Source organism: Colossoma macropomum, unplaced genomic scaffold (assembly GCF_904425465.1).
Source record: "Colossoma macropomum unplaced genomic scaffold, Colossoma_macropomum, whole genome shotgun sequence".
Taxonomy (NCBI): Eukaryota; Metazoa; Chordata; class Actinopteri; order Characiformes; family Serrasalmidae; genus Colossoma; species Colossoma macropomum.
The window spans coordinates 4,196,283-4,220,001 of NW_023494803.1; the positions used below are offsets into that span (position 1 = coordinate 4,196,283).

At 40.7% G+C, this 23,719-nt stretch overlaps 1 protein-coding gene across 3 annotated transcripts in view; it reads right to left on the bottom strand.

Moving 5' to 3' along the window:
• Positions 1-23,719, bottom strand: part of ltbp1 (latent transforming growth factor beta binding protein 1) — a 229,208-nt gene that overhangs the window by 24,139 nt on the left and 181,350 nt on the right. For all 3 annotated transcript variants that reach the window (XM_036592702.1, XM_036592701.1, XM_036592703.1), the window contains 4 exons: positions 20,682-20,807; positions 9,051-9,188; positions 3,901-4,062; positions 2,413-2,502 (listed from right to left, as the gene is read on the bottom strand). In XM_036592702.1, coding sequence (XP_036448595.1) covers positions 2,413-2,502; positions 3,901-4,062; positions 9,051-9,188; positions 20,682-20,807 — 516 coding nt within the window. The remainder of the gene's footprint in view (positions 1-2,412; positions 2,503-3,900; positions 4,063-9,050; positions 9,189-20,681; positions 20,808-23,719) is intronic.

Genomic DNA, 23,719 nt, shown 5'->3' on the forward strand with positions numbered 1-23,719 from the left:
GGGGTGTGAGTCCAAGTCAGATCTTGAGTCTCGGGGTGTGAGTCCAAGTCAGAGTCTTGAGTGTCGGGGTGTGAGTTCAAGTCAGAACTTGAGACAGACAGACACATACACTGACACTCACTTTCATACATATGGGCAATTTAGCATGTCCAATTGGCCTGATTGCATGTCTATGGACTGTGGGAGGAAACACACACATCCATCTACCTATCTGTCTGTCTGTCTGTCTGTCTATATATCTATATATATCTACCATATGGTAAAATGGTAACTTTACAGGAGAAGGAAAAAACATACTTTACTGTTTTTTTTTAATGTAAGTTAATTGAACCAGACTTTTGTCCAAGTCATTTTGGGCCATTTTTTTTAGTCAATTGACTGTGATATTTACATACAATGTAAAGGGCAACAGCCATCAAAGTATGTCAAAAACTGAAAAATGAATACAAAAATTCATATACGAGATGTCATACATATATATAGATATGGTGCATTCAACATTATTCACTACATGTACAGTTTATGCTCCCATCACTAGAAACCCTCTTGCTAAATGAGACTCTTTTATACCCAGAATACAAATGCGAAAGCATTTCCATTTATTCATTACCATATGTTCTTACCCCAAGTGATTTTAGGAAGCGTTTAAGCACCAAACTCACAGAGCATCGGATTAAAAGCAGCCAGTGAGCTGGATCGGAATCTGAGCTCAGGGCCAGGGGCGCCTTTCAACAGGTGTGTTCTCTCAGGAGAGTCTATAGAGTTTATTATCTGTATCTGTTACTTCTGGTTGGTGCTCATATTTGCTAATATGATGAGTCATCCGCAAATGTAACTGAAGACGCACATAGGCGCAGATGTAGAGGATATGCCTTTTTAATTCCCAGCTCACACAGACTCGCATATGCACACACAAACTCACACACAGACACACATACACACACACACATACACACACACACACACACACACACACACACACACACACAGTTTCCAACCACACCACAGTGAGCTGCTCTGCTGCCAGCCAGAGCTAACCGCACACTCATTGCCTTCATAAATTAAATCAGTGCATTAGACTGGCCCTGAGCGCTGAGGTTTTCCCCAGACTGGGAAGCAGGGACACAACAGCTCTAATTAGTGTGTGTATGTGTGTGTGTGTGTGTACATATGTGGGTCAGATGCTTACAAATGTCTGGGACTGCTGCTCCTGAGACAGTGTTTTAGTTTTTTTATTTTTCAAACTCTGGGTGGCGACCTTCTAGTGGGTCACAGCGTAGGGACTAGTGGGTCGTGAGGAAGTTAGATCAGAGCATATTTAGTCTCTTATCCCTGGGCGCAAGTCCGAGTCTCACGTCTCTGGGGTATGAATCCGTATCTCAAGTCCCTGGCATGCGAGTCCAGGTCTCAAGTCTCTGCAAAGTGAGTTTGTATGGACACTCGAGTCAGTGAGGCGCAATTCCTAGCCCGAGTCAAGTCTCTGGAGTGCCATTAAGAATCAAGTTTCGAGTCTGAGGTGCAAGTCTGAGTCTCTGATCTCTGTGCTGTGAATCTGAGTCAGGACTCGAGTCAATTCTCTGGAGTGCAAGTTAGAGTCTTGAGTATCTGGGCGTGGCCGGTCTGGTCTCAAGTCAATGGGGTGTGAGTCCAAGTCAGAGTGTCGAGTCTCTTGGGTATGAGTCCAAGTCAGAGTCTTGAGTGTCGGGGTGTGAGTCCAAGTCAGAACTTGAGTATCTGGGGTGTAAGTCCAAGTCAAGTCTTGAGTCTCTGGGGTGCGAGTCCAAGTCAGAGTCTTTAGTCTCTGGGTATGAGTCCAAGTCAGAGTCTTGAGTGTCAGGGCGCGAGTCCAAGTCAAGACTTGAATCTCTGGGGTGTGAGTCCAAATCAGGACTCGAGTCTCTGGGAGTTTGAGTCCAAGTCAAATCTTGAGTCTGCAATGTGAATAAGTGTGGAGTCTTGAGTCTCGACCCCTGAAATGCAAGTCCAAGCCATGTCTCTGAGGTACGAGTGTAAGCCTCGAGTCTCTGGTCTTTGGGGTGTGAGTCCAAGTCGAGTCTTCAGTCTCTGGGGTACGAGTCCAAATCAAATCTTGAGTCTCCTAAAACTTCAGCTAAATGACTTAATGCACTAGCTAGCATACTTACTAAGAAAAGACTATCAGTTTCAAGTTGTTTTACTTCATTTTGAAGTGTTTTCTATAATGAATGGCCAGTTATTTGAACCTGATGCCACTGCATTGCTGTAATGAAGCAAAGGTTTTATTCAGTCACGACATTAATGTTGGCGGTCCTGACTGCATCAGGTATATTCATGTTTTTTTTCTCTGAAATTTCATGAATCTTAAGTCTATAGTCTTATTCTACACAAATACAAGACAAAATGCAACCAGAAATGCGAAGAACAATACAACACCTTTGTAGTTGTTGGCTGAGGAAACTCCAAACACAGCGTCCCCCGTTGGAACGCTGCCCGGACCAGCTGGACACATTTGAGCAAACTGATCTGTGGGAAACACAGCAGGTGTGGATGGTTAGTCTGGGACCGACTCTTTTTTGAGCTCCTTTGTTATTCACATCAGTAGCCACGCCATTAATAAGGCTCAGTTAGAACGCAGTTTCTCTGATGTAGGAGATGAACTGTGTGATTAGTTAGAGAAGGTAATATATTGATGCTTTCAGAATAGACGGTAACACTTTCTATGAATGTCACGTTTGTAAGCATCTATAAACACATTCATAACATGTTATAATTCATAAGGCATTTTAAACATGGCTATAAATATTTATAAAAATGCATTACATGCTATAGCCATGTTTATTATGCATCATGAATTGTTAACATAGTGCATTATAAGTACTGTTCATAACAAATTATAAGAGCTCATAAGTCGTATTTGTCCGCTCTAAGTAAAGTGAAGCGTACTGTACTAAAGCCTCCTCCGGTGTTAAGAGTGAGGCTTCAAGTTGAAGTATTTACTGAAGGATTTACTGAAACACTAAAACACTCACAGTAAAGCACATTACAGGCTTCAAATGTCTGATTTTAAATTAGTGCTGCATCAGTGTTTTACCCAATGTGGGAAAGTCAATGTACACCACTGTTAATGTACACCACTGTTAGCTCAGCACTAACTTAACACTGCATATCCAATATTATATTGTTTGGAGCATCTGAATATTCAGGACTGAAGCCCTGAAGATGCAGCCCTAACAGCAACAGCGGTGACAAACAAAATAATGGAAATCTCAGAGCGTAAATAAACTTTGTATTTGTGTTTACTTTACACTCTCCAAGCTGGGACTGACTTCTTTGGCACTGACAGTATAACATGTTATTAACACTACTTATAATGCATTATATTAACAATTTGTAATGTATAATAAACATGGCTATAGAGTGTAATTCAGTGTAATTATTTTTTATAAATATTTATAGCCATGTTTATAAAGCCTTATGAATGCATTATAGCATGTTATAAAACGTGTTTATAGATGCTTACAAATGTAACATTCATAAAAAGTGTCACTGAATAGACTAATCAAAGATTCTAGTGTCAGCAGATATTCATAGCGTTGGTCTTATTGTCGAGAGATAGCAAATTTGATTCCTGGGGATGCCACAGCCCTCCGTGGCCAGGAGTTCAAGAGAGCATAACTGGCCCTCCTCTATCTGGGTGGGTAGGATGGTGGAACTGGATATGATCAAAATGGGGGGCAAAACAATCACAATTGTGTAAAAATTTAAAAAGTACATACAAAAAGTCTTTAGATAGCCGAGAGTTAAGAGGAGTTTAGATGTTCAGATGTTGTCTTCTTAGATTATAACAGGCCGGTTACTCCTACAGGTCATTCTATCTGCATTACACTGAGGTGTCACTTGTTCCATACGAAGGGATGTTACCTGTTCCCTGTACAGGACAGGGGAACACCTCGCAGTTGTCCCCCCAGCCCGCTCCCAGTGTGCAGCAACACTCCTCGATGGTCACGCTGCTGGTCAGAACATTGTCACACAAGTTCTCGTCGTTCAGGTTGTAGTAGCACTCTTTCCTCTCGACAGACGAGGCTGCGGAGGAAAGATCAGAATGTTTGCACAGTTGATATTTGGTTTGATGCTATTAAGATTCTTGTGAAATTACTGTAATTTACTGTAATAATGTTTCGTGTGTATCTGTGTGCTGTTGCCCCACCACATTTTGAGTGTTCTCAAAGGTATCCTGTGACATGTGAATCTAACCAAGCCCACAATCTGTAGATTTTTACTCAGCTTGTGTCACAAACTACATTTTTGAACAAGAAAATCCATAAATAGTATGCAAAAGTGTTGGTCAAATTACATGTTTTGTTGAAGTGAATTAAGCAATAGAACGCGAGAGGGAGTGTATTATCGTGAAATAACATCACGGCTGTGATTTGGTCGCTGTAGATCATCACAGCTGTGATATTATTTGCGATAACACACAACCTCGAGTGTTCTATTGCTTTTATACAACAGTTAAATAAATAAAGTAAGAAAAAATTAAACTGGGTGAACGCAGCGTTTAATATGTTTTAATGTTCATAATTCCTTCTGCCAAATTATAGTTTCTTAACGAGCATCTTGTCCCAACTAAATGGGATTTTTTGTACACAGTTTCTGTTTGGTAAGTTTATCACTTTAGAAAAACAACATAAAACATACCATAATACAGGCCACATTTGTGTTTTATTTTTATGTTAAATTCAGCAAACCAACAGTAACAGAGCATTACAATGTGCAGAACTGCGCTCTCTGTAGAGGATGTGTTGACTTATTTTCATGTCAACAAGACATGTAATTTGACCAGGGGTGCCCAAACTTTCACACACAACTGAAAGTCACATCAGTCACATTCCACTGTTACTCTGAATCACGGCACTTACTGATTTAGCTGACAATCGCACTGAATCCAACAAGAAAGGAGGCCTCATGCATCTTTTACTAAAACAGCAGCACATAGAAAGCTCAGATTCTATAGGCTGAGAAGTTTCACTCTGGCCAACATGCACTTGTATGCACTGTTAACTCCTCTGGCTCCTATGAAGTCCAGCGAGGCCATGAGGTAGTTATAATTTTCTGGATTGTTATCTTGAGATAACCAGTTAACTATCTTGTGATCTCAAGCTGTTGGTATAATTTTCTGGATTGTTATCTTGAGATAATGAGTTAATTATATTGTGATCTCACAATAACAAAGTTGTTATCTTGAGATCACAAAATAATTCTCAAGATAACCTCTGTTATCTCAAGATAACAAGATAACTAACTAACTCATTGTTTCAAGATTTCTTGAATTAACAAGGTAATTAACTTGTTACCTCAAGATAACAATTTTGTTATCTTAAGATAACAGGATCATTAACTTGTTATTTCAAGATAACTTTTGTTATCTCGAGATCACAAGATAACTAACTCGATATTTCAAGGCAACAACTTTGTTATCTTGAGATCAATAGAAAATGAACTCGTTTTTTTTTAAATAACAACTTTTGTTATCTTAAGATAACAAGATAACTAACTCGTTATTTGTTAAAGTTGTCAAAGTTGTTATCTTGAGATCACAAGATAATTAACTTGTTACCTCAGGATAACAATCCAGAAAATTATAACTAACTCATGGCCTCTCTGGACTTCATAGAGCAATCATTGAGAGGCATTGAGCCATCAAGTAGTTATAATTTTCTCGATTGTTACTTTGAGATAACGAGTTAATTATCTTTTCATCTCACAATAACAAAGTTGTTATCTTAAGATCACAAGATAATTATCTCAAGATAACTTTTGTTATCTCAAGAACTCATTATTTCAGGATAACAACTTTATGAGATAATAAAATAATTACTTGTTTTCTTAAGATAACAAGATAACTAGCTTGTTATTTCAAGATAACAATTTTGTTATCTTAAGATAACAGGATAATTAACTCGTTATCTCAAGATAACATTTCAGAAAATTATAACTACCTTATGGCCTTTCTGGACTTCTGTAGGCTCCAGATTTCACAGAGTTAAAAGGGTCAGTGTCAAATTCTCGTAACGGATTAGTGGCGAGATGCTCGGCTCAATTGGTTTAAATTAGAATTTTGTTATCGCTAGACAGCGGAGAAGACAATCATTATTTTAGTTGATTTTTACATTTTTCTCATGATGTCATCGGGTGAGCCACTGTGTTAGAGTTGGTGTTTAGTGGTCTTTAGTTTCCACGGCTATGGCGCTAACCCAGATTTATCTCAGGTCACTGTAGCCGTCCACTAATAATATCTATTGGTGAGATTTACTTAGAAATCACAGAAAGAACACAGCAGTTTTCAAGCACCTGGACTACATTCTCCACCAATTATCATGGGCTTTCCCGGCTCTCATGGATCACAGCAGAATATCCTGCCCAATTTGTCCCGGAATAAACCCCATAACCTTCTCCGTCTGCTTTATCCCGCAGTCAACAAGCCTGCTAGCATGACAGGTAAACATAGAACAGCCCCCCAAAGACCAAAGCACCATGTTTTGTTGCTCGCAGATGGGAGAAGTTAACATTCCTCTTCATCAGACATTCAAAAGGATTAAAGGTTATATAATCGCTGCACTGCAACCAACAACAAACAACTTCCCACATGATCAGATCTTGCTTCTATTTTTCGCTTTGGTTGCCTCACACATATAACAAAAAAGGAGGCGGTGAAAAAAGTCCCAAAACAGTGCTATTTCAGTCACAGCTGCTTGTTTATGCTAGCTTTCATAGTGTTTTCCTTCTTTTACAATGGCAGAGAGAGTGAAAGCGAGAAAGATTTATGCTGCTACAGAGTCAGTGACAAGCACCGGTGACATGTAATGAGTCTCTATAATTTGTTACGAACATTAAAATCATACTCCCTGAACCTTTCACCTAAAAGGTGCACATCATCAGAAAGTTTGGGGACATTTAGTTTCATGATCAAATCTTTATTTATATAGCACCTTTCCTTCAAGCAGTTGTGATTTAAAGTGCTTTACAGACTGACACAGACAAAAGCCAATAACAGAATAAAAGAACCAAAAACAACAAGGTTAAAAAGAAAAATGTACAAGAACTGCCTTAATCTAAAAAAATTCAAATTTCAAATGAAGGCAAGGTGCCCCCAAACCTTTGACAGGCAGTGCTTGTAATATGCTTATGACAAAATGTGGTACGAAAACTAAAAACTCATACAGTAAAAACAGAGTCCGTGACCTAAGCAATGTAAGCGAATGTAAGTTCCGGTAGGCCTCACAGTCCCCGTCTCCATTACTGCTTGAATAGCGCAGCATGGGACTTACTTCATTACTACTTTGGCCGTAATGTGCCTGGGGGCTCTAAGGCCAGGGCCCAGTGTTCCCCTGAAAGTAGATCCCATTTCTGCTGTGCCTCCTCTCATGCAGCCCTCATTCATCAAGCCCGTTCTTCTCCGCACTGCTATCAGACCGGGGCAATGAGAGGCACCCCGACTACAGCACGTTAATGTCCTGATACATTAGCGAAAGTCTGTTCCCCGAAAAGGACTGTAATGGGGCGAAAGCAACGCGAGGACATTTAGAGCTAGATTGTTTGAGAAGACGTGAACAGAGATGCACCTGATAAAAGGGTATACTTGATTGGATGTGGGGGGAGGTACTTGGGGCCATGGCAGAACACTTCAAATGAAAATGGTATTTTGAACCAAAGATCGTTTCAGTCAAACAATGCTTTGGTTTGGGTTTGTATGGTGCGGCTTGTTGTACGGAACGATATTATTTGTTCTGAGACCTCCTCTCGACTGTAACTGGACCATCCGGTGTCACATGGTTGTCACTGCATGGAATCTACAGCAGTGTGGTGCAGTTCTTCACAAGTATGTTTACAACAATGGTAATTTGGCTTCGTTTAGTTTTTTCATCATTATAATGGCTGTTAATGAGATGAATATTTGAACAAATGCAGTGGGAGGATAACATATAAACATTTGATGGCAACATACCATCATCCAATCACGGACTCCCGGCCATCGTTGGCAGTAACCTGTTTCAGTATGGCAGGTTGTGTGGTAACACAACATTAACTACTGTGCCTATAGTTAATAAAAATGCTTTCTGATCAGAACGTTGTAAGCTAACTTGGTATTGGTAGTTTTTGTTATAGGTTTAATAAATTGAGTTTTAATAGCTTCTTGTCGAAATGATAAAATGGCTAAAGCTAAACCATGTGAAGTAGCCTAAATGCTACTGTCTTTTTTTGTTTTTAATAACCAATGTATTCACAACGTAAAAATCTTCACAAAAATCTTTAGTCAGCTCAAACCTACTCGGGTCTGCTCAAGCCTATTTGCGACATTTGCACAGCCGCAATCCTGACCTATTTTTAAAATTTTGACCATTTTCGGTATTGACTGTTTGGTGTATTGACCCTTAACTCTGCAGGTTGGTAGATTTCGAAGAGCAAAGTTGGGCAATTAATTACACATTAATTAATATATCAATATCAAATGTAATTCATACGTAACTACCACAGCATTACACGCCACTTGGCCTTCTGAGAGAATACAGGACTTATGTGTTTGTGGCATGCACCCATCCCCTGGGCCCCAGTGACGGCTGCGAGAGCTCGTCCTGCAGGATTGAACCTGAGGCAAATTAAAGTAGTGCCCAGGAGGCAGGGCTCACCATCCCCAACTCCTTCTGCCCCGCCTTCCTTCCAAGTCTCGCGACCGTCGTCGGGGCCCAGGTGAAAAGGGCGCATGCCACAGCGTTGAATAAAACTACAGCAGATGTTCCTAGTCCGTTTCTTGCGGACTCCTAGATAAGTCCAGATTTTGGTCATATTCTCACTCTGTTTATTCCAATCAGGTTACCAGAGTTGCAGAATTCTGTCTTACATCTGTGGAGCTGGACCAGAACTGAAATGTGGACTGGCTATTGAGGAAGAATTGCTCAGAAATGCTAATATAGCTAGTGAATCAAGGGATCAGTTAACTGGATCTCATGCTAACTGCCCCACTCAGGTATTCAGTATTAGCAAGCAAAATCACCGAGTTTTGAAAGCATTACCTTTAGGTGCAGGTAAGCACTTGGCCGTCATCCGGTTGAACTCGAGACCCTCTTCACACACACACAGGAAGGAGCCGGGCACATTCTCACACACTGCCTCACCGCAAACGTCGCTCAGGAGCTCGCACTCATTCAGGTCTGCAGGAACAAAGATGAAAGCATTTTGTCAGAAATTTAGATGATAAAATCTAATGTCTGAGAGAGCAAAAGCCGAGTGACTGGTGTCGGAGTGACAGAAAGCCAAAATCAAACTGGTTCTGTGGTGTTTGGGGCTGTAGTGTATTTGCTAAGCTAATGAGAGCTTAGTTATCAGGCTAAACATGCCTCCCACCACAGAGCAGGTTTGGTTACAGCTAACTGATGCTAAAATGACAGGGTTAGAAGATAACTGAGAGAGCACAGCGAAGTGACTGTGTTCTGTGGTGTTTTGGAGACTAGCATTTTGACTGGGCTAAAGAGAGAGTAGTTATAGCTGGTCAAATGTGCCACACAGCAGAGGTCCAGCTTCTGCTAAGTGATGCTAAAATGACACCCGTTTAGAGGATATCTGAGAGTGCTGGGTCAAGTGACTGGTGTTAGAGTGGAAGCCAAAATTGAACATGTTCTGTGGTGTGTACAGCTCTTAGCTGTCGCTGAGCCACTTTCATGCTTAGTTTCTCCTAGCTCTCATTTTTCCCCTCTTTCTATCAGTGCCATCTATCAGAGAGCTTCCGCACCATCAATCAGTGAGCGTCTCTAATAGAAATTTGGCACGTCATAATTTTAAAATACCATCATAATTTTACACACCAGCATCATTTTTAAAAAACACGGTACACCTTATTACCATAATATAGCCCAACCCTAGTAATGACATCAAACATAATGATATATGTCATGACAATTAACAGTTATGCTGCGTTCACAACAGACGGAGGCAAACCGGATATTTGATCGAGCCCCGACAAAAAAATTCTGCCACAACAGTAAGTTGTTGATGTTCTGCAAGAGTTCAATTTTCCCAACTTTTGACGTCGCAGTAATTGAATAACCCGTATGTTGATTCTTTGGGGAGCCATAGACGTCAAACATCTCATTGTTGTCCTCCTGCCTTTTTTTTTCCACCTTAAATAAACAACATACACCGCCAAAGCTCTCCTCTAATGATCATCCATTTTTGCCGACACCACGGTCACGGTTAAGTCAATGTTAAGTGTTTTTTTCCCTCTGATATGTGATCATTTCCTGCTGATATCGGCCCGAAAGGTGACACTTTAAATAGAGATTCCGACAACCTGAACTAAAGTAGAATCTGCCAGTACAAAAGGCACACAAATTAGAACCATCCCTAGCATTTGTCATTGGATTACATCTTGTCAAGTACTGTCTATCAATTTTTTTGCCTCTGGAGACAAATATATGTCTAAAAACTAGCACTGCAAATTACATTTGACACCTTTAGAAACTATGACAAAGACAAGTGTGAAAAGCTAGCACATGCTTCCTGTTATATAGCATCGCATTCTCCTAACCAGTCTTTGCTCCGTGCCTCTCTCTCTCTCTCTAATACAACTCGACCAAAACCTCTCTTTTCCTCTTCCCAATGCTGTCCACATCTGCAACTCTCATTCTGCCTGCCTTTATCAATCATCCCTGAGCATTCCCATACAAAAGCCTACGATAAATCAAGCCGTGAGGAGAGCTTTAATGTGAAATAGACTCCGCAGCGCCGGTGGAGCCGTCCAGTAAGGCAGACACGCACTCTCTATATGCATACACGCCCGGTCCCTCTCTATAAGGGTGGGCCAGCTTGTCAATGAGGCTGAAAGTGTTAAGGGGAGAACTGGAGCGTGTGTATGTATGTGTGTGTGTCTGGCTCTACGAGCGGCCTTGACTCTATTTCACATAAAGGCCCTCTCACCAGCATGGGTGCTCTGCAGTTAGGGAGCAGTAAAAGGCTAAAAAAGAACAGTCTGGGCCAAAAGAACAATGTAAAAGGCAGATACTGCCTCATAAGGTGTGATATATATACAGCAGGCCTTAGAAGGACGCCATAAAAGAGGATTTAAAGAAGGAAATTCCAACACTTTTTCAAAAATTCTGCATGGTTCAATGGCACAGGTATAAAAAAAAAGATATTCAGAGTGTTGTGGTGTGAAATGGTTCACTGCTGACTTCGATTTCTTTACAGTGGTGGTGATAGGAACCTATAGCTGCAACTCTTTGGCTCTCACTTGTTAAATTACCTTGTTTCTTTGTCTGTACATTGTGCATGATTCAATAAACCACGTTGAAAAATGTGACATAAACCTTAGAAATGGTCAACTGAAGCTCACTTAAAATGCTCACTTTTGTACAACCAGCATGACTAGCAAAATCCGGTGTATTTAAGGAATAAATGATTGGGTGTACATAAGCAATAAAAAACTCCTGAGTAGTGCAAATGTCATAAGTTACAGCGTTGTTTTACATCAGAAGGTAGGGTAAAGCAATTTTTATCAGTGTTTCTCAGTGATTTCAGTCCCGTCATAATGCACCACGGCAGCCATCTGTGCGTTCCTGCATCAGTAAAGGTGCCATCGCCTTTTACCTTCTATAAAACAAGCCATGGAGATAACCCCAGGTTATATTAATCCAGAGTGAATCAATAAAAAACGCTATCATAACCTGTGGAAAAGGAGTTTCTTAAGAATGGCGGCACTCAAAGAACCGTTTACTCATGTTCTCTGTAGCTAACATTAAGCTGATATGTAGTCCTACCTCAAGTCTACAGCTCAGAAGAATATTCGCTTTGATGCAGTGATGCTGTCGGTTAATTCGCAAGCTAATGAGACACCTACAGTCTTGACCAAGGACTCTTACTGGTGTAGTGGGGTACTGGTATATGCTTGTCCCAGCAGGGGATTGAACCCCAGCCTGCAGGGCCTAAGTGTTATCCACTACACTAGATCCTAAATTCCAGAGGTGTAGACTCGAGTCATATGACTTGAATTCGAGTCCAACTCGAGTCATGAATCTGATGACTCTAGACTTGACTCGAGAAAATCAAGAAAGACTTGGGATTCGACTTTGACTTCAACACCAGTGACTCGGACTCTGACTCAGACTTGGGTGTCATGACTCGGAAAGACTCGAGACTCAAAGTGGAAGAAACGTGCAGAGGCTGTAAACTTTGTTCAGCTCGGTCGGTTTTGGTTTCTGTTGTTGTCCGAATTCACTTCAAACTAGCGGTTGTTTTTAGTTGGCTGACCTATTTTTTATTTTAGTCCTGTGCGCCCAATGTTCCCAAAAATCATCAAAAATTAACTTCAAATATAACGTTTTTTTTAATGAAGTTCAATGAAGTTTTTAAAATTCCTTTCATGTGTAGTGCACTGCTCTTTGTGTACACAGTATGCCTGTCATGGTTATCTGTGTGCCATGGATTTAGTATTTTAGTTGGAAGGGTAAAAAATAAAATAAATAAATAAATAATTAATATACAGCCATAGACTGCTAACATGCTGCCCTTAAAAGGCTACAGTACTGTTACCATTTTCAGTGATATGGTTTTAAATTAGCTACTGAATGTATACTGACTTGTTCAGGACTCAAAGATTAGGACTACTGACTTGGGACTCAATTTGAGACTCGCCTGTACTGACTTGGGACTTGAATCGAGACTCGACTATCTTGACCTGTGATTTGAATCGAGACTCAACTATCTTGACTCAGGACTCGAGTGTGAAGACTTGAGACTTACTTGTTACTTGCAACTTAGTGACTTGTTGCCACCTCTGCTAAATTCTACAGGTTTTGACAGGCATGTAGGGACGAGGGTCGCTAAATGTCTACTACGGAAATATAGCCATACTCTTCCTAAAAGAATAAGGGGGGATCGGTGGGGGCGAGTTGGCTCATGGGGTTTTTATCAAATTCTACAGGTTTTCTATCCCCCACCTTTGTATTTCTGTTGAATGTATTGTATGTATATATATTGCTGATAATGGTAAAATCAGACTAAACGAAAAAATGAGTTTTCTTTGGGAACTGTTTTGCCTTACAACACCCTGCATGTACCGCTCCACCATGCACAGACCCAAAAAAAAGGTTGTAAGCCAAAACGTCTCTCAAAACTATTGTAAAACAAAATCACGAGCATGAGGCAGTGTATTCATAACCATTTTGTGTAATAACTTCCATCAAGACATTCAATACTGCATTTTCACCACCACTGTGAAAAATTCCAACTTCCAGTTTCTCTAGAATGGAGCATTTCACACCAAACCTCTCTGAACGACATCTTAACCATTAAATTATAAGTAAAATTTCCCATTAAAGGGCAAACAGTTCAAAAGATCCACTCACAGCCTGTTGTCTATTGTTTAATGCTTTCTTCCATACTATAAAGCGAACTGAACTCATTAATGGCCTTAACCTCTTCATTTCTCCCCTCTCAATAAGCCAGACCCTAGAATAGTGGAAAGTAAAAATATCTGGAAGCAGGAGAGCTGCTGCTCTCAGATTCCAGGAGGAAAGGAGGAGGAAGAGAGGAGAGACGTGAAATTATAGTAGAACTAATGGAGCTGATTTTGCTGGGCATATAGTATTCATTCATAGTCGAGTATTCTGTCTAAAGTGTAGCTCCAGGCTTGAGCTTTTCCTCTGTCTGAGTAACCAGAGAAGGAGCGGAAGAATGGAGGGAGAGCTGGAAATAGAGAGAGACAGAGAGAGACTGAAAGGTAGAAAGGCTCTTAACATTTACTGTTTACTATTTTAAATGGCCAGCAGGTCCAAACCTTTATGGTGTAATTCTATAGCCTAAGAATAAGACTTAGGGTTTTAAGGGGTTAAATGTTTAACGCAGAACTGCCCAAAGCATGGCCTGCAGGCCAAAGTTGGCCCAGGGTAACACCAGAATGTGACCCTAATCCCACCCCCTAAACCAAACATATTTTTATACAATATATAATTAATTGCATTTTCATTTTCTTTCTAAAATTGTATGTTATTGTATTTTAGTAACAAAATATAGTGTAAAGTCCTAAAATACATTTTTAAAAACCTACCTTATTTATTTGTAAACTGTTTTGTCTTTTAGGCCCTTGGCCCACCGCAAACACTGCACTTTGGCCCCTCGCAATGCGAAAAGTGTGAAAAATTGTGAGAAGTGATCAAAGTTTGAAAGATCCCAAATACAAGTTTTTCATTTTTCATGAGATATTTTTTTGAGGAAATTATATAAAACATACTCCACTTGCACGAGGAAGGAGAAAGTCAAAGGAAAAACACAAGTTCCCAAAACTGGGAAAAATGGGACTCCAAACAACCACCTGCAAGACCTGGTAGACACCAAAACTGCCCCCATCAGATAAACAGCACTTAAAGCTCTCATCTCTGAGAGAGAGGAGAAAATCAAGCTGCTTCAGATCTGAAAACATCCACAGGTGTTTCTGTCCATCCTTCCACTGTGAGAAGACGACTCAGCACTATGGGTCTGACTGGGTGTGTAGCTGTTAAGAAGCCTTACTGAGAAAAGTAAATGCTGGTGTTCTCAGAACAATGAACTGACCGCCCTAATGTCCAGACCTCATCATTGAATGTGTTTGGATCACAAGGAGCAGACAACGTGACCAACTTCTAAGACTAAACTTTGGAAATGTGAAAAACATCCCTGCAGATTTCTTTGAGAAACTGGAATCAAGTCTCCTGAAGAGTGGGAGCTGTAATAAAGGCAAAGAGTGGAAACACTAAATACTGAATAATGTTGATATTTTATTTAGTTGTTGGGGCTTCTGTGTAATTTTCTATTAAATATTTAATCTTTTTTCTTCATGCTGAAAAATGAATAACTCATACTTGGCCATTTTGAATTTAGTGTCTATAACGTCATGAGAAACAACTCTTTTAGGCTGTGTTCACACAGCAGGTAAAAGTGACCCAAATCTGATTTTCTCACCAAATCTGACCTTTTTGTTTGGCTGTTCACAATATCTTTTAAACATGATCTCTACGCGACATCAGTCTGAATAGATCAGCTGCTAAACTGAAAGAACAGAGCGTCACGCTGCTTCACGTGGCTCATCCAGAGGTAAACAATCACACCTGCCAACGAACGCCAGTCGCTCCCGGAGGATCAGCTTCATCTTCACCAGCATCACGCTTCACTGACTGACAGCTGGACTCATCACCCAGAATGTGTTCAAGCTCGCTGTAAAAAGGGCGCGGTCACTTCTTTCGTTCGCGTCCTCGGATTCTTTAAACTTTGCTTTCAGACTTTTAACTGTTCTCTGACGCTGCAGCCTCGTTCTCCTACAGCCACGTTCAGACATTTATTTCAAAATCTCTTCAAACACAGAGCGGTTGCGATAAGTGCCTTCTAATTTTTTGGTAACAAAAATGTTCATGCAGTTTACGCAGACTCTGGCTGTTCAGACTGAGTCACACTGATGCATATTGGATACATATCGGATTTCAGTACCACATCTGAAAGCATCTCAAATTGGAACTGAAAATGTCACACCCAGTGTGTTTTTTTGCTGCTCACACTGACACACAGACATATCTGTATCACATATGAAGAAAAAGATCAGATTTCCCCTGCTATGTGAACAAAGCCTTACATATAGCCGCCTATTTGTCCTACAGCAGTTTAGCTCCGCCCATTCACACTGAAGTTATAAGGAGTATTTCACCTGAGGGTTTTCTAAATGAAGCACAATATGGGGCATCCATGAGAACAGAGCACATTTATCTTATATAACAAAGATAAACAGTGGTCAGAAAATGGTCATGAAAGGATGAATTATGACCAATTTTGGTATATAAAACTACACGAAAGGTATTCGTGGACCTCAGTGAAAAAAGAAAAGATTTGGGCTGTTTGAGTGAGAAACTTGAAAACTAAGCTCAGACAGAAGACAGAGAGGATGGATGGAGGGAGTGGATGGAGATGGAAATGGAGATGGAGATAAAAGTTATGAGAATGCGAGTGGAGATGGAATGGTGATGGAAAGAGAGAGGGAGGGACGAATAAAGAGAGGGTTAAACATTCATCTGTGTTGATTACACCAGAACTGCAAATGGTGCAGGTGTGTGTGTGTGCCTTTGAGCCTGTGTGTGTTTTGGCTTCTTGTAGAAAGTGTAGTTTGAACCTCAGGAGTGAGCGCTCGGAGTTGTGACAGGACTTTCTGCTGCGGGAAATTAGGACTGATGGAGACTGCATGGGACCAGTTACACAAAGCACTAAGACAAACGACCCTCCAATACGGCCTCTGAGTGCACGTACCATTCTGTGCCTGATTACCTGAAAGTAGCTTTCTCAGTCCTAGCCTTCTCCTCTTTCACTCAGACCATCTCTCTCTCTCTCTCTCTCTCTCTCTATCTGGGATAAATATCAGAATATCAGAGTGATTGCTTTAGTAGTTTGGCTGGAAGTGTCATGGCTGATCATCGCTTGGACCAATGTCCTGAACCTCATTCCACCTATGGAGAAAGTCCAGAAGCAACATCAACATAATACAGGCAGCAGTAACAGCCATGACACTCTGGCCTTCTCAGCACAGTACAGTAATAACAAAGAGAGAAGAATATAAAAATGATGCTATTTCAAATTTCAAAACTGGATTCTTAACATCCCAGTTGTTGAGAAGTAAGCAAAGCCATTCAGAGTGGTGGGGTGAAATAGTTAAACTGTCAAGAAACTTACTGACTCATGTTTCCTTACAATAGTGGTGACAGGAACCAGTGGTCAGAGTGTCTACACTGAAAATACAGTCATTTTATTTACTGTCCAAAACGACCAGTGAACCTTTGTCTTCTGTGTTTTATATGCAATGTTTATAATGGTGAATCTGAAAATATTTTCTTTGGGGACTACTTTGCCTTACAACACCCTCCATGTATCCATTTTAGGTCGAAAGATTATTGCAAAACTATTGGAAAACAATGTCTCTGACATCAGGCAACATATTTTAGAGATGTAGAAACTCTTCAGACATCTGGTTCCTATCATCATTACTTGGTACAATTCTGACTTTTTCTCTAGAACAGAGCGTTTCACATCAAACCACTCTGAATTACTTTGTTAACATCTTAATGATCTAATTATTCAGATTTTCTGAAAATTCTGTGAAGGTTTGACAGAGATTTTGAATAAATGTTCCCTTAATCAGTAATCAAATAGATTAGATATTGCAATCAATAACCAAATAGGTCATATTGGCTAACAGAGAATATTAATTCTCTCACAAAGGGTCGGCCTTAGTCTGTCTGCACAGGAGATTCTAGACACTAGAAAGCCCCTGGGTTCAAAGACAGGCCTGTGTGTACTCACTGACCCAGTGAAGAGAGGGACAAGTTGACCTTGAAGGGTAAAGCAGACTGGTAAAAACCCGCTGAAACCAGTTTTTAGGAGTGAGCTCAACATGCAATGGCCAAATTGATGGACGAGAAGATGCACCTATTAGAGAATAAGCTAATATCAAAATTTGAGAAGTAAGGCAGGGGGGGATATCAAATTACCCCAGATAAATGGTATATAAACTGTTGTTTGGAACACTGTATTTGCTCAGTTGGGTCTCTCGAGACCCTGTGCCACCTGACGCTGAAATAAAGAGTCTTTTCCACTCTTCCACAAAGTTCTCTTTTGAGAACTTAGACTTAAAACGGTTATTAGTGAAAGTGTTTAGCCAGTATTAAAAGATTTCTTCATTATTCATAATATTATGTTGGAGGCCTGGGGTTGAAGGGGGATAGCCTTTGGTCCTGACACTTTCCTAACTTCTCCCTCAAAAAAGGAGACAAAACAAAAAGGGGAGGGAAAAAAAGAGACAAAACAAAAATGATTAGTGCTGAAAAAAGTCTGCAAGAAACACACAAAGCACTCTCACACATTTTCTCTCCTGCGCTGTGTACAACAAAGCCGCTCTTACTAGCTGTTCACTATGGACGAAATAAAAAGAAAGCTCACCTACGGGGAATTATTTAAAATTCCAAAGGAGTCAGGGAGACCTTTACTGTGTCGGTACATGAGATAATAGGTGCACTCGTCTCGTACAGTCTAGAACTTGAGATAGTATACTGAAATACTGAAAGTCAGTGTAAAACTGCAATATGCAAAATATATAGATATACATAAAATATATCTTCATGTCTGTTACATAAAAAATAGCTTAGTGCTGGTTGGTATAGTGTAGTGGGGAACACCTCCGCCTTCTATGGTGTAGACTGGGGTTCAATCCCCGCCTGGGTAAGCACCCTAACACCATACCAATAAGAGTCTCTTAACACTACCTTCGCCTACCTGTGTAAAATGATCAAACTGTTTGTCGCTCTTATCCAGAGCATCAGCCAAATGCCCTAAATGTAAACATAGTATGAGCAATCTCTTAGGAGTGCTAGCAGAAATTAGCATTACCCTGTTAACTAAACACACTCCAGGCAAGAAATAGGAATAACCAGAGTGGACTTTTTCACTCCTACCTCCTCGGTGAAGGGAAACAGAGAGGAACGTGTGGCTACATTGTGGCCTCATTATTGGTAGAGTATGCATGTGTGTGTGAGGGCTCCAAGCCTTGGCGCGTTCGCCCTCCTCCTGCTCTTGCAGGCTGGGCAGGTCCAGGCCGAGGATGTTTAAAACATTAGCAAGCGCATGCGGTACACCTTCGCATTGGACGAAAATAAACGGCCCCATCAATCACGGACCTGGCGAGGCATCTACCTTCTTTTTTTAACGTTGCCTGCAAGGAAAGTGCAGGAAAAAGAGCCCTGTGTGTTTCTAGTGCAGAGTTGGACTTCCTTTAAAACACTGGTCTCAACTACCTGCCCCAAACGAGCCCCACATACAGAAGAGATAGTAGTTTCAGATTTCCATTCTGTCTAAGACGTTTTTACTGTCGTTGTTCTCTACATTCATTTTATATTAGATAATTAATTACATAATTAAACAGATTTACAGTACTGTAAAAATTCTAAGACATTCCTTTATTTCCCTGGTGTTCTCAGAACAATGGACTGACCACCTTAGTCCAGTTGAGTCCACACCTCAACATCACTGAATGTGTTTGGGATTACTGAACTTTGGAGGTGTGGAAAAAAATACCTGCAGGTTTCTTTAACAAATTGAACGTGAGTGTCCTGAAAAGAATGGAAGCTGTAGTAAAGGCAAAGGTTGGACATACTAAATACTGCAAAAATGATTTTAAATGTAGTTGAACAGGCTTCCATAGAATATACTCTTAATATATGCTTCCTACTGAAAATGGGTAACTTTGGAAATGAAATAAATGAAGAATGGATACTGTACATTCAATTTACATTACGTAACTATTTAAGTGTAATTACACAGTTACTTAAAGAGAAAATTTCTGCATAATTATATTGTTAAGATGAACAAAGTCATTCAGAGAGGTTTGATGTGAAATGCTCAATTCTAGAGAACCTGACAGTCAGAACTGTTCACAGTGAGGACAGAAGAAACCAGACATCTGAAACGTTTAATGTCTCTGAAAGCTACCTCACAGGAAGCTATTACCTGACAGAGTTCTGAATACTCTGCCTGATGTCTGAGACATTGTTTTATGACAGTTTTGAGATATATTTTTGCCTAAAACACATGTGTGCCATGCACCCGTCCCCCGGGCCCTGCTGACAGCCACAAGAGCCGGCAGGAAGGCGGGGGCTGAATCCCAAACACCGCTGAGGGACACAAGTAACGGCGGGAGGAGGACGTCATCCGACAGAGAGTGGGGGTGACAACGACAGCTGCAAGAGGCACGAAGCTCCGCTGCCCAGGTCCCACCTCTTGCTCTGCATCGAGGCTGCTAGACTACACCTTACGTTTGAGCCAGGTGGCCGAAATGCAGAGCGGGGGCAGTGACGGGGAGGTGGAGCAATGAGCCTTTGTCCCGCCTTCGTGCCTCTCGCGGCTGTCATCGGAGCCTTATGGACGGGTGCATGGCACACACGTTTTCTTATTTTAGTCACTGATGGTGAAGGGGTACATGCAGGGCGTTGTAAGACAAAATAGTCCCCAAAGAAAACTTATTTTTCAGATTTATGACTAATTTACCTTTATCATCATTACATATAAAAGCACAGAAGACGTGTAGGTTCACTGGTGGCTTTGGAGAGTAAATAAAATTGCTATATTTGGCTATACCCCTGGTTTCTGCTGCCACCACTGTAAAGAAATCAGTAAATCCAAGTTGGGAAGTTTTTCTACAATTAACCATTTCAGATCAACCCACTCTCAATAACGGTTCACATTTCAACAGTTGAATTTTACAGAAATCTAGAAAAATTGGTGGAATCCTCCTTTGGTGTAATAGTAACACAGTAACAGTTACACTCAAACATGGAATAAATTTGATGATTCAAGCTTCTGACCAAAAAGATCTAGTGAACACTGGTCCTGTAGTCAGAAACTGACCACTGATGAATGGCACAGGCAATACTGACAAATTGTCCAGCAATAGATGGACTACAGACCGTAATGGAACACCTATATAACAAAACCTATAAGGTAGGTGGACCTCATAAAGTGGAAGTACAAGGTTGGTGTTATTATAATGTGTATGTGCACATAATATTAATAATAGAAATACTGCTCTTATAATACCCAGAAGGTCAGCCGTGTAATTATAGTGACACATTGCTTCCAACTTCACTCACCCACACAGCCCTGACCATCAGTGTCCTGGTAGCCCGGGTCACACTGGCACATGAACGAGCCCACTGTGTTCTGACACACTCCATGCCCTCGACACACACTCCTGTTTAGAGCGCACTCGTCCACATCTAGAGGAAAGGAGACAAAGTATTAACTCACATTTGCATTCCTCTATGCTATATAAGTGGAAGTGTAGACCTTCACTACAGGCCAAAAGTGTGGAAACTTTGTAAAAAATAAACATGAAAATGTTTTCAAGAGAAATCACAGAGATATACACCGATCAGGCATAACATTATGACCACCTCCGTGTTTCTACGCTCATTGTCCATTTTATCAGCTCCACTTACTATATAGGTGCACTTTGTAGTTCTACAGTTACAGACTGTAGTCCATCTGTTTCTCTGCATACTTTGTTGAGATACTTTATTGATCCCGAAGGAAATTAAGCAGCTGGACTGAAGCAACTGGACTGAAGCACTGAACTGAGGTACTGAACTAAAGCAGCCTGACTGAAGCACTGGACTGAAGCACTGGACTGAAGTATGAACCAAGGCACCGAACTGAAGCACATACTGAAGTACCGGACTGAAGCACCGAACTGAAGCACTGGACTGAAGCACTGAACTGAAGCAGACAGATTAAAATACTGGACTGAAGTACTGGACTGAAGCACAAACTACAGCATTGAACTGAAGTACTGGACTGACACACTGGACTGAATCACCAGACTGAAACACTGGACTGAAGCACTGCACTGAAGCACTGGACTGAATCACCAAACTGAAGCACCAGACTGAAACACTGGACTGAAGCACTGCACTGAAGCACTGGATTGAAGCAGCTGGACTTAAGCAACTGGACTGAAGCAGCTGGACCAGATCATCTGGACTGAAGCGCTTAACTGAAGCACTGAACTGAAGCAGCTAGATAAAAGCAACTAGACTGAAGCAGTTGGACTGAAGCACTGAAATGAAGCGCTGGACTGAAGCAGCTAGACTGAAGCAGCAGGACCAAGCCACACAGATTTAACTCCAAAAGGCCCAAAGCTTAAAAAGATGCACAATAATGACACATGCTTAGGACACCCCTTCGACAGACTAGGGCTGCACCCTTTAACTCGACGAGATGACTAACTAATCATAGATTTTTGGCCACCTACGATTATTATTTATTTATTTGTTTGTTAAAACTGAATTACAGTTAACATGAAGGGGCCTCATAATCATCAATCCTTCAAGAAATGATATATGCCCTAAAATTTCATCATGATTTGGGACAATTTGATTATTTTGGTATGATTCATTTTTTATTTTTTTATTTGAAAGCCTTTTTAAAAAGTTAAAAACTGCGCAAGTGACAAATTTTATTTTGGCCAAACAATGTAGACACAATATATTGAATATTAATATGATTTATTATAGCCAAGTGTGGAAACTGTGCTTAAGTGAAGGTATGGGTACTTTATCAGACTTTTATTCATAAATACACTTGAATGAAAGTAACAGGGATTGGTATTTAAACATACTTGAGTATATAAAAGTAAAGAATAAATGTTTACAAAGATAAATGTAAAGTTTTTTTCGTTTGGTGGTGTGTAGTGTGGTACTATTCCTCACACAGACAAATTAGCATAGCTATACATAGTTTTATTACACTGTTCTGAACTTGGCTGGATGTTTTACTAAAATACCTTCAAATGAACGGGGAATTCAAATCCTCGGATCTGATTGGCTAAACCATGTTCAAATCTGCTGCAGTACTGTATTAAAATGCTCTGAAATCTTTCTCAAGAAGGTTATCATTCTCATATTTGCCTTAATGTTTAATACAAACATATAGTGAGCTTATATGTATAATTTGCTGATGTGACTAAACACGTTTGAAAACATTACAGCAAAGATAATTTGATCCACATTGGCTTCTTACCGGGAAATCTACTGTGAGACTAGCTTAGGTGCTATTTTGGGGGGAACGGTGTTGTGTTATAAATCGCTTATGACTTGCAAATGAGGAAAAAGAGTTTTAGTGCCACATATCACACATTAAAAGACGGCAGTAATCCTTGTTTATGAACGAGCAAATGTGTTACAGCGATGCTCCTAACATAACACGAAATCAGGTGTGTTTTATGAATAATGCCCATAGTGTATAATCAAACAAAAATGTCCGTTGAAGCTGCAAACTATGTTTAAACTCTGCAGTCCATTATTTTCCGAAACTATTTGATGTATTTATTGATTAGCTGGCTTTTGTTCAAAAACCAGCCTAAGAAATCTTTTAGTTGGGGACAGCCCTTCAACATACACAGCAGAAAGATGGACAGAAGATAATGACGATACGTGGCGGTCATGCTGACTCACCCACACACGATCCGTGTGTGTTTCGGGTGTGGCCTGCTGGGCAGGGTACCACACACTCGTAGGATCCAGGTGTGTTGTTGCACTGCCACGCCCCACAAATGCTCTGCCCCAAACTCAGCACATTCATCGATATCTGGCAAATGGCACAAGCAGCCAATCAGCATGAACTGCTTGATACACACAAACCAATCAGCAGTTAACCAATCACCAAACAGTTGCTAGGATAGGGTAACGAAAGTAAACGAATTGGGTTCTTTCCTTTTTACCCTGGCAGGAGCGACTGGCCGGGTCCATGCGATAGCCTCCATCACACTGGCACTGAAACGAGCCTTCTGTATTTAAGCAAGTGCTGTTCAAACATTTACTGCTGTTGGAGCATTCATCAACATCTGTGAAAAAGTAGGTAAGAAAAAGAAATCGCTTATACTAATGTGAAAGGCATGATTATGACTCGGTATCAAAAGTCAATACTTTTATGGTACTGAACAAATCTGTTTGGGATGCCCCCGGAGGTTTTCCATGATCGGCTGAAAACTCGCTAAGAGACTCGCCAACAGTGTGAAAGCAGAGTGAGTAGGCCGGAACCGAGGACTTTGCACTGTGGTGATTGAGTTTGACTAGGCTCTGAGCTGGGATCACTATTCACCACAGTAGCAGAGTTTAATTGGGAGGCAAGA